General features: G+C 38.4%; 1 protein-coding gene across 5 annotated transcripts in view; it reads right to left on the bottom strand.

Moving 5' to 3' along the window:
- Nucleotides 1-16,841, bottom strand: part of CEP89 (centrosomal protein 89) — a 33,551-nt gene that overhangs the window by 4,946 nt on the left and 11,764 nt on the right. For 3 of the 5 annotated variants that reach the window (XM_053952947.1, XM_053952950.1, XM_053952951.1), the window contains exons 11-18: nucleotides 16,106-16,189; nucleotides 15,145-15,246; nucleotides 13,877-13,988; nucleotides 13,064-13,244; nucleotides 12,034-12,198; nucleotides 11,204-11,345; nucleotides 9,834-9,923; nucleotides 2,822-2,991 (exon numbers count right to left, since the gene is read on the bottom strand). In XM_053952947.1, the coding sequence (XP_053808922.1) occupies nucleotides 2,822-2,991; nucleotides 9,834-9,923; nucleotides 11,204-11,345; nucleotides 12,034-12,198; nucleotides 13,064-13,244; nucleotides 13,877-13,988; nucleotides 15,145-15,246; nucleotides 16,106-16,189 (1,046 nt within the window). Of the gene's footprint in view, nucleotides 1-2,821; nucleotides 2,992-9,199; nucleotides 9,487-9,833; nucleotides 9,924-11,203; nucleotides 11,346-12,033; nucleotides 12,199-13,063; nucleotides 13,245-13,876; nucleotides 13,989-15,144; nucleotides 15,247-16,105; nucleotides 16,190-16,841 lie in introns of those variants that run through there. The other 2 variants (XM_053952949.1, XM_053952952.1) reach the window with 2 other exon arrangements.

Raw genomic sequence — 16,841 nt, 5'->3', positions numbered from 1 at the left:
AGGGAAATCTGCCTATCTTTAAAAGCTTTTATTTATCAAAAGTACAACTATATCTGTATGTGTTTCTTTTTGAAAAAAATTCTCATCCCTTGGATGCAATGGGTAAGTAGTGGAACTCCTGATATTTTTTTAAGAGGTGAAAGACTGCAGGAGGGGAGAAAATTTCAAAGGCAAGTCATGTCTGTTATGTTTGATGAAAACCCATGCTAGTTTGGAGTACACTTGTTAAAAACAGGACAGAACATGAATACATCTCTGTCTCCACAGGCATTCCTCGTGGCCATGCTGTGACTGCAGCTACTCTGCCTCTGGGCACACAGGGGCTGTGCAGTGTGCTGTGAGCTGCCACCACCCGGGCGTGCTGTGCTCCTCTTCAGCTTCATCACCTGGGGCTGCTCATCCCTGTGCAGGGCTCACGGAAAGCACGCTGCTGTTTCCAGATCTGAAGTGGGATCTCACTTTGCTTTTCAAGAAAACTTACCAGCAGCAACAGGTATAGTATGCTTTTATGAGAAAGAATTTCATGGTGGTAGCTAAGTCAGACTTGTCCCAATTTCCTGACTCTATATTATTAAACTAAATGCAAGAACAAAATAGATGAGATAGTTTTCTGTCTTCCCCTGCTTACAGTGATTCATCACACCTTCAGCTAGATTTTAAACTAGACTGGCTTTTCTGCTTTAAATGTGGCATGCTACTCTGATCTTCATTATCTAACAGTAAAATTGGAGAATAAATTAGAAATTAGAGAATAAATATTGTATGCACTTATCTTGATGTCTATGTAGGCAGTTTGCACAGAAACACTATCAGCTGGACAGTATTCTGGACTAGAAATCTACTCTGTAAACACAGCTAGTCACAATAAATCTAAATGTTTGGTACTCTCCTAGCACTAGTGACTTTCACTGCCAAGCTATAGATGATGAGCAATATCTGAACTACAAATAATTTTCCCCTCCTTACTCCTGTGACTGTGTTAAGGGAGAGAGAAAATAATAAACCTTGTAAAATCATAAATACACAAAGGAGACCAAAATACATGTTTAATTTCTGGCTGATAGGCATAAAAGAGTAGATACATATTTGGATTACCTTGAGAAACTACTTTATATTGCAGTACTTGAGAAGAATAATGGAATATGAAGAAACTAGTTCACATGTACAGTATCAGTCATGGTGTGAGTTGGTTTCATTGATTTTGTTTCATAAGCAAAAAAACTTATTATTTCTTATATAGGTGTAGAATTCAGTTGATTTCTCAGTAACATTTAAATTTTTTTAATCTACATTTTTTATATAGTAATCAAAGGAAAATAGTGAATCATGAGGCTAACCAAAATACTACTTGGAAGATGACAGTAAAAATTCTTTTTTACTTTTAGAGTTGTGTTCATTATATTATATTCCAATAATTACTGTTGAGATTTAACTACCACCAGAAAAAAGCAGTCACTCATTACACCATTCAATAATGGTAGAGACTACAGAAATGAAAGACATAACTTGATGGGGTTAATCTTGGGCTTGTTTCCATAAACCACTTCTTTTCATTACCATATAGTTAAATGGACTACAATGGTGTAGTTCCAGGTGCAGATCCTGTTTCTTAAAAGGTAGCTGCAAGTATTAATTGTGTGTGTTTACTGAAGAAAAAATGAATTAATTTTGACTGAAAAGGTAAAAGTGATTTAGTACACTGTATGGAAGGTGTAATTAATTATTTTATACACCTGGGTTGCATTATCTAATTTGTCTACTTTGGGGCTAGAAGGGTAAATTTTGATTTATCCATATTGTGGGACTTCAAACTATGCCCTACCCTACTTTGAAAAAAAACCCTTTTTATTTAACTGTTGTTCTCCACAGTAAAAAATTGTAACATGAGCCCAGACATATGAAAGTCATTTAATTAGTTTAAAATCCTAAATAAAGATTTCCAGAGAAATGTGGATCAGTTCAATCTGGTTTTTAATGCAAATTTCAGAGATTAATGGAATGTTCATTGTACAACTCTGCTACTTACACCTGTTTAAGTGCACTGTATAAAGTAACTGAGAAGGTCTGCAGTGATATAAAGTAGATGATACCAAGCCCTGTTTTTCTATTGTCTGATAAAATCTACTTAAATCTATTATTTCACAATAGCAGTGATCACTCAAGAAATGACTGCTTATTACTTTTCTTCAGTTGTAAACTGAAACTGTTTTTCTTTTATGCTGATAATGTAAACGTGCTATGAAGCTTTCTACTATCACAGGGAAAAATACCCTTAAAGGACTCTATATTTAAAAGATATCTCAACGCTGCAGTCATAATCTTCTCTAAATCTGCTACATTTTCTTCTCTTTATTTTGCACATAGCCAGTCCAAGTTACTTGTTAATAGATCAGTAAGACAGATTCAAAAGAAAACAGATCTTTGCTGTACTCATTAGATTCCCTTCATTTCCTACTATTCTGAAAACTGTTGAGGGGTATGAATGAGAAAGTGTTCAGCCTTTAGCAGAAGGTGCTATTAAAAGAAATCAACATATATTTTGATTTATAGAATCCTTTCAAATTATCACAGATTCACACAGATTGACATCCTTCTCAGACTGATATACTTCTTAAGAAGTCTTAAGAACAGCAGTAGCCATATAGAATAAATTCTTCCTTCCAAAGACCTTTCTGAGAGCTGGGAATCATGAGCAGGGTTTCAGCACTTTCATTTTCAGAACATACCACAGGAGACTCTGCTGCTGGCTGTGTGCAGGTGCTTTCCCTTGTCCCTTACCTGTCTGCCCTGCCTGGATGGCTCCTGCCTGTGCCCCACTCACCTGTTTTGCTGCAGCACTTCATTGAGGATTTCCTGTTTGTCTTGCAGCAGACACCTCAGGTGCTTCTTTTCTTCCTCATACTGAACAGTCTTCCTTTCAAATTCTTTCTCCTGCTCAGTCATCTTGAGACTAATATCTCCAAGCTTCTCAGCTGTTTTTTTTTTATATACCTGTAAGGGTTAAAGTTAATAGAAAAAGTGTGATTATAGGAGAAATAAGGACAAGTCATAACTAACAAAAGAGTTAGAGATTTTCAGTTGAATCTTTACATCAATGCTGCCTTGCTTAATTATGCCAGGTAGGTTGCACTGTGGGATTTTTTACCCTATTTTTTAAGGTGAAGGAATTACACTTCATTTTGTTCTGCATATAAAACTTGTGTGTACAATGAATACCATACTGTATGCTTGTTTTACAGCAAACACAATTACCTGCAAAAAAAGGTTTGTTTTCCAAGATACAAAGCTACACTTTACAGCACATGTTGCTTCCCACTTGCTGAACAGTCATACTTATCAGTACATACCATGAAAAAGTGTTTGTTTTGTTAGATGTTTAATCTTAATACTAACAGGAAGAAAAGAATACCTTTGCCTGCTGCTTCATGTAACAGTCCTCTTGTTCAGTGAAGCACAAGTGATTTTTTGATTAATGGCTATAATAACTAAATGATAACTAATGACTGGTCTCATCTCAAAAGTAAGAAATTATTTTTGTACAAAGTAACTGCTTTCTGAAATAACATCCCCACTAAACTGCATAAGCACACAAGAAACTGAAAACTGGTTTGTGCATTGTTACACATTGCTAGATGCTGCTGCTCCTGACAATACCAAAATCCAGTATTAACTTATTTTTCTCATGATTAGAAATAGAATTCTAAAACCGTTATTTTTCTCTGCAGACTGTGATGTTTCCTATAGGCTACAGAACAGTTTTGGGATGGAAACACCTCCTTTAATAAAACTGTAAACTAATGTAGTGAAGCTTTGAAAATACTGCTATTTTTGTCTTGCTAATATAAAGTTTTATTTCAGGTGCTAATCTCTAAGGTTTTATCTACATCTGAATCATGGGAGAAAGATTTAAGTTTGCCTTTTGGAGGAATTAAAAAAAAGGCATTTTTAGACACGCTGTATATAAAGCTATATAATCCTTCCCACAAACTGTTTCCTTTTTAGCACTTGCAAAATGTGTCACTGTGAAGTTTAATTTTCTAGAGGTAATAGGATAACAACAGATAATATTTACCTAGAATATTAGTAATTCAATATTTAAGGCTGACTTACATAGGATTTTTTATCCTAACTTTTCCCTGACAGTTCTAATGGAAGAATAAGAAACTTGCAAGTTAACCAGTAACATCACTCAACTTTTTAGATTCCCAGAGAAGCCTTCAAAATGCAGAGTAATGTCATGGAAGGCTAAAAGTAAACAAGTTCCTTCTGAACAGAAGGTTGCTCAGAGCCAGCCTAGAGGAAGTGCAGAGTATAGGGAAACAGCTGAACCTTCCCCTCTGTCAGTAAAAGTCCCAGCACTTGCCAGGTCCAGCCAGGTGTGAGACCTGAAATGCCCTCTGTAGATTAGATGCCCATAATAATCTCAAAGAACAAGAGCAAACTTCCTCTCTCGACTTTATCATGGGGAAGGCTGGTGAAACTGTTTTCCATCACGTGCTCAATGACCATCCAGCTACAGGGTGGTGTGTGTTTCAAGCTGAGGTTTGTGTTTTAAGCTGCACTCTGCCTGAGGTGCTTCAGGCCTCTGGCTCCTCCATAGCCCACAGCTGCCTCTGCTGGCTCTGCACTCCTGCTCTACCTTTGCCAACTGAAGCTGAGTCCCATGTGCAGAATGGTTGCAAAATCAGAGGGAAGAAGTGCACCTTTTTCTTATGGCCATATGATTATAGTCTGAAACTAGATATGAGTGATACCTTGTTCTGATCTTGTCTCTATGGATGGATTATAATTAAGTCTGTAAAATGCAGCCTGGGCAGGTTGGGATGGTCCTGGGCACACTGACACATGCAACTGCTGGCATTTATAGATCCTTCACACATTTGAATTGTTCAAGTTAACCTATTACTGTTCTCTGAAGTGAAGCAGGTAGCAGCAAACAGACTGGTGGAGATGACAGTTTTCAGGAAGAGGACGTGAACACATAGCTGGAAGTCATAATGTTCTCCTCTACAGCTGGCCATGGCACTCCATGTACATAGCAAGCAGGATGAGGAATGTTTATGGATGCAGGTGCTGGTACTGAAGAGGACATAATTTACTCCCAGGTGGTAAAGAGACAGTAAAGCAGACTGAAGATGACGTAGAGGAAATATGCATATATGATTTTTCTGGGTCAGGGCATACACTATGCTGCCATTCTGGCTAGTCTCCTTAGGAGGCCCTTGGCTCCTGGGTTTGGCACAGAGATCTTGGAAACAGATGATTTTTTTGCAGTCATGGAAAGACAGGTTCTATTCAGCAGGCTCAGAATGCCTGAGACATATAACCAACTTTCCTGGGGATATTAATCACTTCCATGATTTTTGGCAGCACTTCTGTGTGAGTGGCAGTGTGTGCAAGTCATATTCTGAGTTTACAGTTGAGTGGAAAATGTGAAAAAACTGAAACAGCTTCAGACAAAAGCCAGCATAAATTTGGGTACATTTCTCTCTCCTCTGTATCCAGATCAACTTATGAGTGTGAAACAGAATCCAGTGTTTCCTTACCAGTAAGATGAATCCATTTCCTTTCAATTTTGGTTATACTTTCTGTTTTCTATGCAAACATGGTAAACTCTGAGAAATAAGCTAATTAGTATACAAAATAGTGACATACACCAGAATAATTTAGAGATTCTGAGTGTACATCAGCTAACATCACAAAGTGTGAACAATTTTGGACATATGAATGAAGGGAAAACAGGTGTTGCAATATTATATGCTGTACTACCTGGGCCCTTGTATTTCCTGATTGGTAACTTGGGACAAAAACAGGAGTGAATTCCTGCCCAGATAATTAAAAGATTTGGGGAAAAAAATAGTCCATCTTTAGGACTGATGAAACAATGGAAGCAGTTTCTTAAGTGGCTGCATTTAAAAAACCAGCAATGCTCCATGAATTTTCAAGGGTCTCCTACTGGAAAAAAATCTAGAGTCTAACAAAGCAGAATGAATACTCTGAACAGAAAAGCCATGTAGGCAGCAAGACTTAAATCTACCCATGGTATCCTGATTTCAGACACAAAGCACCTTCCCCTAAGTCCAGATTAATGTTGACAGGAATGTGGCAAAGGAACACTGGTGATAGGAACACTGTCTCCTTCAAATGTGCTGGCATGAGCAACTGGTCATACTAATAGGAAGTTTTACAATGAGTACATGTAGTTCTGAAGTACACAGCTCCTCATATAGGGCAGTTACAGTAGGAGATGGTAGATGCCTTCAATACAAAGGTTGTTTCTGTTCTTACTAAAACCTCATGACTAAAAATTATTATCAAATAGAGATTCAGAATGAATGAACTTGTTGTAATCTAAATTCTTTTTTTCAACAGTGTGTGCATAATTTAAAGATGAATTACACTTGCAGTGAATGAAACTAATGATGAACTGGAGGGCAAATTCTGTTATCAGAGACTTACTATTCACAGTTCTAAGTCCAAAACCCTGGATTGTTTCCACAGAATTTGTACAAGACGTTTGACTAAAATACCTCATAAAAAGGATAGATCTTTCTGTGTTAGCTGTCCCCCTTGCATGAAGTTGAAGGAGTCCCTGATGAGACAAACTGTATGTCCAAACTCATATTCAAAGAGAAAACAGTGCAGAATTCTGACTGTAAAGGAATAGTTTTAACACCAGAAAAACTGGCTTCCTCAAATTCTTGCCATGGATCATCAAACTGCTTGGTAATTACAATTATGAACTACAAGGAGACCTCCCAGGGAACCCCAGCCAAAGTACTACCTCAGCTTACCATGCTGACCATGGCACTGAGTCAGTATCTCTCAGTTCACAGAATCACAGAATGAATTAGGTTGGAAAAGACCTTTGTGATCATAAGTCCAACCTATGACCTAACACCTCCTCATCAACTAAACCATGGCACTGAGCACCACATGCAGCCATCTTAAACAGCTCCAAGGACAGTGACTCCACCGCCTCCCTGGGCAGTCCACTCCAGGGCCCAGTCACTCTTACTGTGAATAATTTTTTCCTAATGTCTAGTCTAAACCTCCCCTGGCAAAGTTTAAGGCTGTGTCCTCTTGTCCTGTCACTAAATGCCTGGGAGAAAAGACCAACCCCCACCTGACTACAACCTCCTTTCAGGAAGTCATATAGAGTGATAAAAGTCTCCCCTGAGTATCCTTTTTTCCAGGCTAAACAAGCCCAGCTCCCTCAGCCTTTCTTCACAGGGCTTGTGTTCCAAGCCCCTCACCAGCCTTGTTGCCTCCTCTGGACATGTTCAAGCATCTCAATGTCCTTCCCAAACTGAGGGGCCCAGAACTGGACACAGCACTCAAGGTGTGGCCTCACCAGTGTCAAGTACAGGGGGAGAATGACCTCCCTGCTCCTGCTGGCCACACCATTCCTGATCCAGGCCAGGAGCCATTGGCCTTCTTGGCCACCAGGGCACACTGCTGGCTCATGTCCAGCTGGCTGTTGACCAGTGCCCCCAGGTCCCTTTCTGCCTGGGCACTGTCCAGCCACTCTGTCCCGTCTGTAGCGCTTCAGGGGTTGCTGTGGCCAATGTGCAGGACTGGACACTTGGACTTGTTAAATCTCACATTGTTGGACTCAGCCCATCTATCCAGCCTGTCCAGGTCCCTCTGCAGAGCCCTCCTACCCCTCCAGCAGGCCAACATATGCTCCCAGTTTGGTGTAATCTGCAAGTTTACTGATGGTGGACTCGAGCTCCTCATCCAGATCATCAATGAGGAGGATACTGAACAGGACTGATCACTGCCCCAGCACAGAGTCCCGAGGGACACCCCTGGTGATTGTCCCCAGCTAGATGCTGCACCCTTCACCACCACTCTCTGGGCCAGCCATCCAGCCAGTTCTGAACCCAGCACAGAGTGCTCCTGTCCCAGCCATGGGCTGCAGCTTTTCCAGGAGTGTGCTGTGGGAGACAGTGTCAAAGGCTTAGCTGAAGTCCAGGTAGACTCATCCACAGCCTTCCCACATCCACCAGGCAGGTCACGTGGTCATAGAAGGAAACCAGGTTGGACAGGCAGGTCCTGCCCCTCCTAAGCCCACGCTGGCTGGCTCTGATCCCCTGGCCATCCTGTAGGTTCTGTGTGATGGCACTCAGGGTGATCTGTTCCATAATTTTGCCAGGCACCGAGGTCAGGCTGACAGGTCTGGAGTTTCCCAGAGCCTCCTTCCAGCCCTTCTTGTGGATGGGCTTCACATTGGCACCTCCAGTCCTTTGGGACCTCCCTGGTGAGCCAGGACTGATGATAAGCTCATGTGCCACTCCCTCATCACCCTGGGGTGGATCTCCTCTGGCCACATAGACTTGTAAGCATCTATATGGTTTAGCATAGCTCTGACTGCTTCCTCCTAGATTACAGGGAGGCTAATCTCCAGCGGGCTCCCTTTTCCCATCTCCCAGCTCAGGAGGCCAGCTGTCCTGAGAGCAACCTGCCTTACTGCTGAAAACTGAGAAAAAGACAGTGTTAAGTACCTCTGCCTTCTCCTCATCCTAAGTTAATGTATTTCCTCCTGCATCCAGTGAAGTATGGAGGCTGTCCTTGCCTGTCCTTTCGCCTTTTGCACTTAAAATTCACTACATGTAAATGTCCTTAATTTTATACCAACCTCTTCTCTATCCCTTACAGTAGTCACAGATCTATTACATTGCAGAAGATCCACATTTAACCAGAATACAAACCACTCTCTTAATAGGGGAGCTAGACATGAGTGATGGTGAAAAAAGCTAAAAATATTTGATGGCTGTCTTAATATAATTAAGTAAATCTTTTACAGTAGTGTTTCGTGCATTCAGGTATTTTATGAAGGGCTCCTTGCAAATTCAAGCTGTTTTTCAGCATACTGCTCTCTTTAGATTTACAATTTCATTTATTTTCTTTGTTGCTAAATTCTATGCTGTGTCGATCCTTACAATGAAAGTGCAGAAGGAGATGGTCTCCATTAACATAGTGGTGGTGCACATTTGTGTCATTTGATGCAGGAACAGCAGTGGAGGTCTTGACTGGCAAAGTATAACATGGAGACTCTCTGCTTTAGGATAAACTGAATAAACTTGACTTAATACAAAACAGCTTTTGAAAGTAATATATACATTACTTTCTAGACATAGAAACCAATATAACAGCTATCTTTCTCCTTTCTTTTTTTAAGATTACAGTAAAAATAATCATGGTAGCACCAAAGATGCTGAAACATAAATGTTTCAAATTTATTTCACTGTTATATTGCAATTACATACTGTGCTTTTTATTTCTTTTATTATAAGTTATCTTGTAACGATAACTTAAAATGTATTCATTAACTAAGCTGGATGTTTGAACATCCTCTGAGTTTCTCAACCTTCTACCCCATGGTCACAAGAAAGTACTTGATGAAAACTGTACACCTGAGATAACATTTTCATTCTTCCAAATCGAATGGTAATGGACTTCAAATTGAAGGAGTGATGCAGCCTCAAAAAAGTAGAAGACAGAACACTTGGGTTACATTAGAGAGCAAAACTGAAATACAAATAATCTTTAAATATTAATACAACTAGTCATAATTGTCCAAGTAATGATGTAAACATGATGATCTGGCAGATATGCAACGCACATCTTCTTTGAGTATCTTCTTCATACAATGGAAGAAGACACTAGTGAAAATCAGAATGATGATCTGTTTTGTTTTTTCAAAACTTTTGAGATAATCCATACACCCATAAATATTTCACCAAAACATTGCCAGAGATTAACTAGTTTTCTCACTAAAAAACCCCAAACATTTCACAGTCCATGTTCAGCTTAGAAACACTGCTTACCTTAACTTTTTCTTCCAATCTTCCTAAGCGCAGACTGCCTTCTACAATTTTCTTGAGAACACCATGATTCTCATTTTCCAAACATCTGGCCTGCAACCATGCAGTAAAAAAAACGACATGTTACCACTCTGTTTGTTTGTCAGAGCAGACATAGCAATTCCATTTTGAATTCCAACATTCTGAAGAACCAACATGGATAAAGAGTCCAACATAATAATTTCCAACATGGAAATTATTTTCATAATGGCTCATCAATAATTTGTCAACTGACTGTGAATACTATGAAGCAGTATTATTCTGAAATGAAACATACTGTAAACCAAACCAATTCTGTGTTTTTTTCCTATAGATTTAAGTATGCATAGGTGGGGATCCCATTTTTAAGCACAAGACTCATCCTTTAGGTCACATTTAGCAATCTGCTCTCAAACAAGCCCTTGAAATTGGCAGGCGTTCAGGCAAGAGTATTTCTAATATGGTATGATTAATATTTCAAAGCAGATATCCCAGAGATTGAGATCTAAGAATCAGTTCCCCCAGTTTCTAGGATACATTTATTGTGCCCAGTTTCACAATCCTGCAGTCCAGTTTGTAGTGGACAAGGATTTGAGCTGTGTCACCATAGCTCCTCTTCTAGAATTAGGAACTAACCGCTGTATCTTTTTATCCAATGCTGATGACAACCTTTGTCTACTACCTGAACAACAAGTAAAAGAAGCTTTATTTTAACAAAGTCTTGTGAAATTATTTCAGATTCCATTTGAAGACAAGAGTATGAATATGAAAAATTTAAATTGTGCCCAGTATCCTGTACAAGAAACAAAGTAGGCTTACAAAAAGCCCAAAAACCTCCATGCCAGGCACTTCCACTAAACAGAAATTGTTTCAAAACTCTTTCAGCCTGTCAAAATGACTGCTAACCAACAAGGAGCAATAATATGCATATACATCCACAGCAGACAGACCATACAGATCACTTCAAGCATAACAGTCCACCCTTAAGACTCAAACACAAATATTAAAATTTTATGATTGCCTGCTATTTTTAAATATGTCTAGCTCAACATCAACTTCTAAAACTAGGTTTAAAAAATCTTTTAAACTTGGTAAGTGCCACTGCAGACCCTAACGCTCATGTGAATTAAGGCTTAATTGTATTACCTCCAGAAATAAGGGTGGTTGCTTTTAATTGCTCCTCTAGAAAATCTTTTGCTGCTCCTATCCTATTTGCTAAAGTCTACTTAGATAGAGCTAAATCCTTAAACTGGAATTACAGCTTTATTCTTTGATAATTCAGACTAATAATAAATTGTGCCAGTATCATGACGACTGTGTGAAATACCAGTGAAGTCCCATTTAAAGGTAATTACCAAAAATACCAGATGATCACGTTCCTTAGCTGTCTTCTCCACCAGCCCAATAAGGTTTGCTAGATAGTGATAGGCTGTGGCTTCTTTTTCCATTGCTTCCTCCAGCTGCAGTTGCAAAAGACTTATTTTCTTCTTTAATCGTCTATAAGAGAAAAGGGAAAATCTTTGGATTGGGAATTAGTAAAGGCCTTAAAAAACTTGTATCACACGTGCAAATCAACATGTACAAGTCTCAAACAATCATGCATACTGTTAAAAATGCACTGGCTCAGAATATTTGCAATGCCAATAGTATCATGTTCCAGGTTTTGGGGCTGCTTTTTCTTTACAGTATGTTATCTGAATAACAACAGTAACAATGATTCAAAAGAACAGTTTGTGCAATGGCTACAAGCTCATATTCCTTAAGATATAGAACAATAATATTGTCTTTTTAAAATATTGTGAACTCCTTTCGAAGCAACCAGGTGCATGAGAAGATCTGCAAATAGTGTCTTATCTAATTGCAAATAGTGTATGTCTGCTCATCTTATTTTCAGATAAGTACACCTAATGATTAATTGCTATAGGTAACTGCTAACTACTAAATTAAAGATATATTCTTAATTTGCACATACACACAGAAAAGTGAGCATGAAAACATACAAAGGTTAGCAAAACTTGACAACCAGGCCTCTAGACATGACAAAGATATGTTTAGGTAACGGGGGTTTTTTTGCACTAGGTACAAAATACACATTATGGGAAATTAGACAATATTTTTACAGGTATTTCTGTTGTTTTTAGAAATAGAAGTATTTCTGTACAAGAAAATGAAACTGTGGTAAGACCTGTTTGTCTTTTCAGTCATCTGCATCTCAGTTTCCAGGATCTTCTTGTCAGCCATGAAGTTATTTTTCTCTAAGAGCAGTTTCTTGTTTTCAGTTTGCAGTGATGCTACCCTTCCCATTACAGCTTCCACCTCACAGCGCTTCTTCTGCTCCTGCTGTAAACAGCTGCAAAAACCAACAGTGTAGAACAGGTATCATGTACAGATCTACATCACTAAAATGCTGTTACAGCAAGATACCCACGTTGAAGTTATGAAAAAAGATACACTGAGAATGCTCAGTGTTCACTGGTGACAACAGAGAGGTGTTACAATCTCAGATCAAATTATTCAAGTAGTTCCTTCTGAGTGCACTTTATTTAAATTATAAAAAAACATGGTCCAGATGTAATCCCTTCATGTTTTTTTTTTTTTCAAATCAATTACTATCAATGCCAAAACACAAGGTCTGAGGCCTTCTCAGGATGGCACTGTACCATGGAACAGTAACCTATCCAAAGGCTTGAAAGAATACAAATTTATGGAATGTCTTCACAGAAACATTACTCTGCAGATTATGCTGCACAGCAGCCACCTTTGAGTTGTGACATTTCATGTCATTTCCATATTGTAACAACTGAAGAAATTTCTAGAAATTCCTAGTTCAGAATTTACGATTCTTTAGACATGTTCCAAAGATGGGAATGCAAGAATGAGAACATTTTCTATACAGTACTGATAGAAGCAAAGAGATTTGACCAAAATGGTATTTCTAGTGCTTCCTCTTCTACTATTCAAAATGGTACAATTAGCAGTAGGTACTCTACGGTAAAAACACTTCTACCAATGTTTCTAGAACTGTCTCTAAAAACTAAGACAGTATTTTTGAAATACTTCCTTCCCTTTCTCTGTGCTTTGGTAGTTACCTTCCTGGATTACCAGCATAAGTTTCCACTGGCCTCCTACCTACAGAGTGCTATCAGTGCAGCTCTGGTCATGTGCATGCTTTGCACCAGTGTTTCTCCATATGTGCACCGTATGTAAACTCACACCTTTTTAAATCATCCACCACAGCCAAGTGCTCCTCTGCTGTTATTCTGCTGTCCATTTTGGCTTTCAGCTCTTCACATGTAGAACACAAAGCTTCTAGCTGCTTCTGGTACTCTGTTATTTCTTCCTCTTGACTCTTTTTCTTCTCTTCTAAGACTACTATTTGTTTGGCCAACTTTGAAGCTTTTGGAAGGAGGAAAAAAAAAGTCAACTGTATATAGCAGAACTAATTCAACCATGGGGTGAAACTTCAACAAAACCATTAATACGTTAATTCCTAGTTGTTTAGAACATTATGAAACAGAGCATTTGTCAGTTTGTGTTTTAACAGTTTGGACTTAACTTTTTGCTGGCTCAAGCAACTTGGTTTGGAAAAGTGCAGAAACTTCAAGAGTACTTCTTTTCAAGGCTATAAGCTCACTGAAATGCCATTTTACTTTGAAAAATTCTGATTCAGTTTAACGTGCTCTTCAAGTATGCAAATGACTGTACTGCTGTTTAACAGCTCTCCTCCCTTTTTCAGAAGAAGTCAAATTGGAGTATTTTTAATAGTGTCAGTAGGTGATAATGACATTTTTTTTAAGTATCAGTTGACATCCAGAACTTGATCCCCTATAACGTTACCTATGTTCAAGGACACTTTTTTGGCATAGATAGAGTTGCAAAAGAACCTCCAGCCAACCAAAACCAAAACACTGCCAAGCTTGCCAAAACAAAAAATGACAACAGAAAACAAACAAAAACCCTACAGAAATCAAAACCTGCAGTACCATCTTCAGTGTAGTTCAGATGACTAGCAACTCAAGCACTTTTACCTTCTTGAACATGCTGTCTGTGACTATCTTTTGCTTTTGCTTGTTGAATTTTGAGTTGCTCCATCAACACTCCATTTTCTTCCAAGACCAGCTTGGCCTGAGTTTGCAGCAGCTGCCTGCAATGATAACTGGCTTGTAAATAAAATGTTACTCAGATGTTATGCCCAAAGAACAAACACAACTGATTTTCAACAGTGTAAACTTACAAAATCATATTTGAACCTCTTTAGAAAACAGATTAAAAATCCTTATTGAAAGCAATTATCAGGACCTGAGGTAACCAAATCTATGCAGATACTAACATCTGTATTTCTGCCTCATTGAAAGTAGGTCTATGCCACTGGGTGAATCTGCAGAAAGACTTAAGATTATGATGCATGCTGTCTCTTCCAAAGTCCTCCTCATGTAGACATGGTGTCATCTGAGCCCTTGCATGCAACTACTACCTGTGCCATGGGTGCAGGAAGAATTTTTACGTTCACTCATAGTGGATGCTCTCCCAAAACCTGTTCCAACCTCCTTGTGAAGCTCATCCACAGCAAGTACAATCAGTGCAGGATGAAAACGCCGCGGTGGCAGCGAATCCTCTGGGCAGCAGGGCTGGCACCAAAACCACCCCTGTGCACTCGGACCTGAGAGAGGGAGGAGCTGAGCCCCGCCCCTGAGCCCCAGCCAAAATCTCGAGGATCTCTGCACTTCCCAAGGGAAAGCTTCTCTTAGCCCAGCCAAGAGACTGCAGTCAGCTGCACGCCTCCTCCTCCTCCCAGCCACATCTTCTGTCTCCCAGGTATCATCATTGCCATCTCTTAGGCAACAAATGGGAGAAGAAAATTCTAAAAAAAAAGGAAAAATCCTAACCTCCAACAACTACTTAACTTCATTCTGTTTGCATTGTCTCACTTAATTTCATTTGCATTGTCTCTCTTCTCAAAAACATCAAATTCTTCTAATGCCACATTCCAATGCTATTTTGTATTAGTGGAAAGCTGATGTCATTGGCACACTGTAAAGATATGTAACCTGCAATATCTAGGGCAGAATTACATGGGCTTCCAGTGCAGAACTCCACATTCATATATAATCTTTACTCCAAAATTATTCCAGGCATTGCAGATCAGCATTGTTCCAACATGACAGCTGTGATGCTATTAATTCTTCAGAAAAACAGTATTTGAAGACAAAAAAAATTTCCTTAAGATCTGTAATTTTAAAAGTTTGCATGAAATAAGACAATTTTTAACTTTGAAATTAATTTCTAGTAATGTAACTTGCCATTCTGTAGGGGTAACAAAGTTATTTAATTGTTCATGCAAATCTTCATTCTCCTTCACCAACTCTTCAACTCGTGCTTTAAAATTCTTCATATCCTCCTGGAAGACAAAGGATTTCATATCAAATTCTTTATCATTATTTTGCTTTAATTTTTACATCAAGAAAAACTTTTCTAAGTACACATGCTTAGGTGCTTTCTAGTTCTTTTTGTAATAGAATATTATCTCACTACCCACTCATCTCTAATTCAGGTGTGCATATTTTATTTCTAAATTGTTTCATTAATCTAGTAATATTTGATTAAAAATAATACTAATATTGTGCCATATTTTTGCAAGTTGTAGACCCTTAGAAGATAGGTTTAAAAAGCTGAATTCTGGAAATTACTGGATGATACTATCCATCTTCAGGAGGAGTGACCTGGATTTGAATATTGTGAGACAACACAGTAAATTTACAGTAATATAAAAAACCCTTGCTGTTTTCTGCTTATTTTATGGCTGCATTTTTTGAAGGAAATACATTTACTTTCAAAACGTAGGAAAGTCGTACTCTGAAACAAATAGCTATTTTTCAAAGATTCAGTGACAAAAAATACTTCTAAAAAGCAGAAAGAGTACCCATTCTTTTCATACCTAGAAGTAAGTATTCTTCTACCACAAAACCCATAAGCAGCTGCAAGAGCACTGAGTTCCCATCATGAATGAGAAAAATTCTTTCTACTACTAACTTGCTCTGTTTTCAGAGCACATCTTGCGTATCTCAGTGTAGTGCATGCTCCTAAATGTGAACAGGCTGACAAAAACAAGTGGGATGAGACAGTACAATAACAATGCATGGAAAAGTAAAACAAAGTCACTTTAAATTTTAGGCTGAGAACATCACTGGCAAATCCCTTCAAAAAATTCAGTCATTTATTTCTGCTTTAGTGTATATTTTTTCTAAATGGCAACTTGCCTCATGTTCAAGAATAAAATCTTCCTTTTCTCTTATTCTATCTTCATATGCCAAGAGAAGAGGTGACAAATACTTCATATCCACCTTAAAATTAAAAAATAAATACATGTAAATTAATTACAAGCCATAATTTCATCTGTATTTCTTACTTCAATTTAATTAATCTGCTTGGCTGTAGATTATTAGTTTTGAAAGCTGTTAAAAGGGGTTTCATGTATGACTTGCAGACTAAAGTGCAGAACTTATACAAGCATACAAACCATCACATGCACAATGATGCTGCAGAAACACTTCACAATACTGTGTTAGGAGCAAGCTTTGGAAAGGAAAACACCTCATGCTTCACTTGCATCCTTCTTCTAAAAAGCAGATTTAAGTTATCACTGTATGTAACACAGGAGAATATGGATGCAAACGAATACAAAACAAGAGTCAAACAGTACAGTGTATACTACTGCTAGAAAAAATTATCCCAGATTCATTAGTAAGTGGGAAAGGAAGTTTTACTCTCAAATCTGCATCTTTAAGACTAAATACATACGTATGTGATTACTGGCTATTTTGGCTAAAAAGACAGAGCAGGAGAACTTTCCCATTCTGTACAGTTCTCAGTAACAGTGAGGAAGGAAAATATAAGATCTGATTAGTATTTCAAGGAGAAACTGTTTTTACATACTACATATGCATTCCCTTTCACAAACTATTTGCCTTCCCCTTGTCAGAAATTCATAGGCTG

This window comes from Vidua chalybeata, chromosome 11, assembly GCF_026979565.1.
Source record: "Vidua chalybeata isolate OUT-0048 chromosome 11, bVidCha1 merged haplotype, whole genome shotgun sequence".
NCBI classification, from domain to species: Eukaryota; Metazoa; Chordata; class Aves; order Passeriformes; family Viduidae; genus Vidua; species Vidua chalybeata.
The sequence above is the reverse complement of the archived record's forward strand: the minus strand, read 5'-3'. Positions and strand labels throughout refer to the sequence as shown.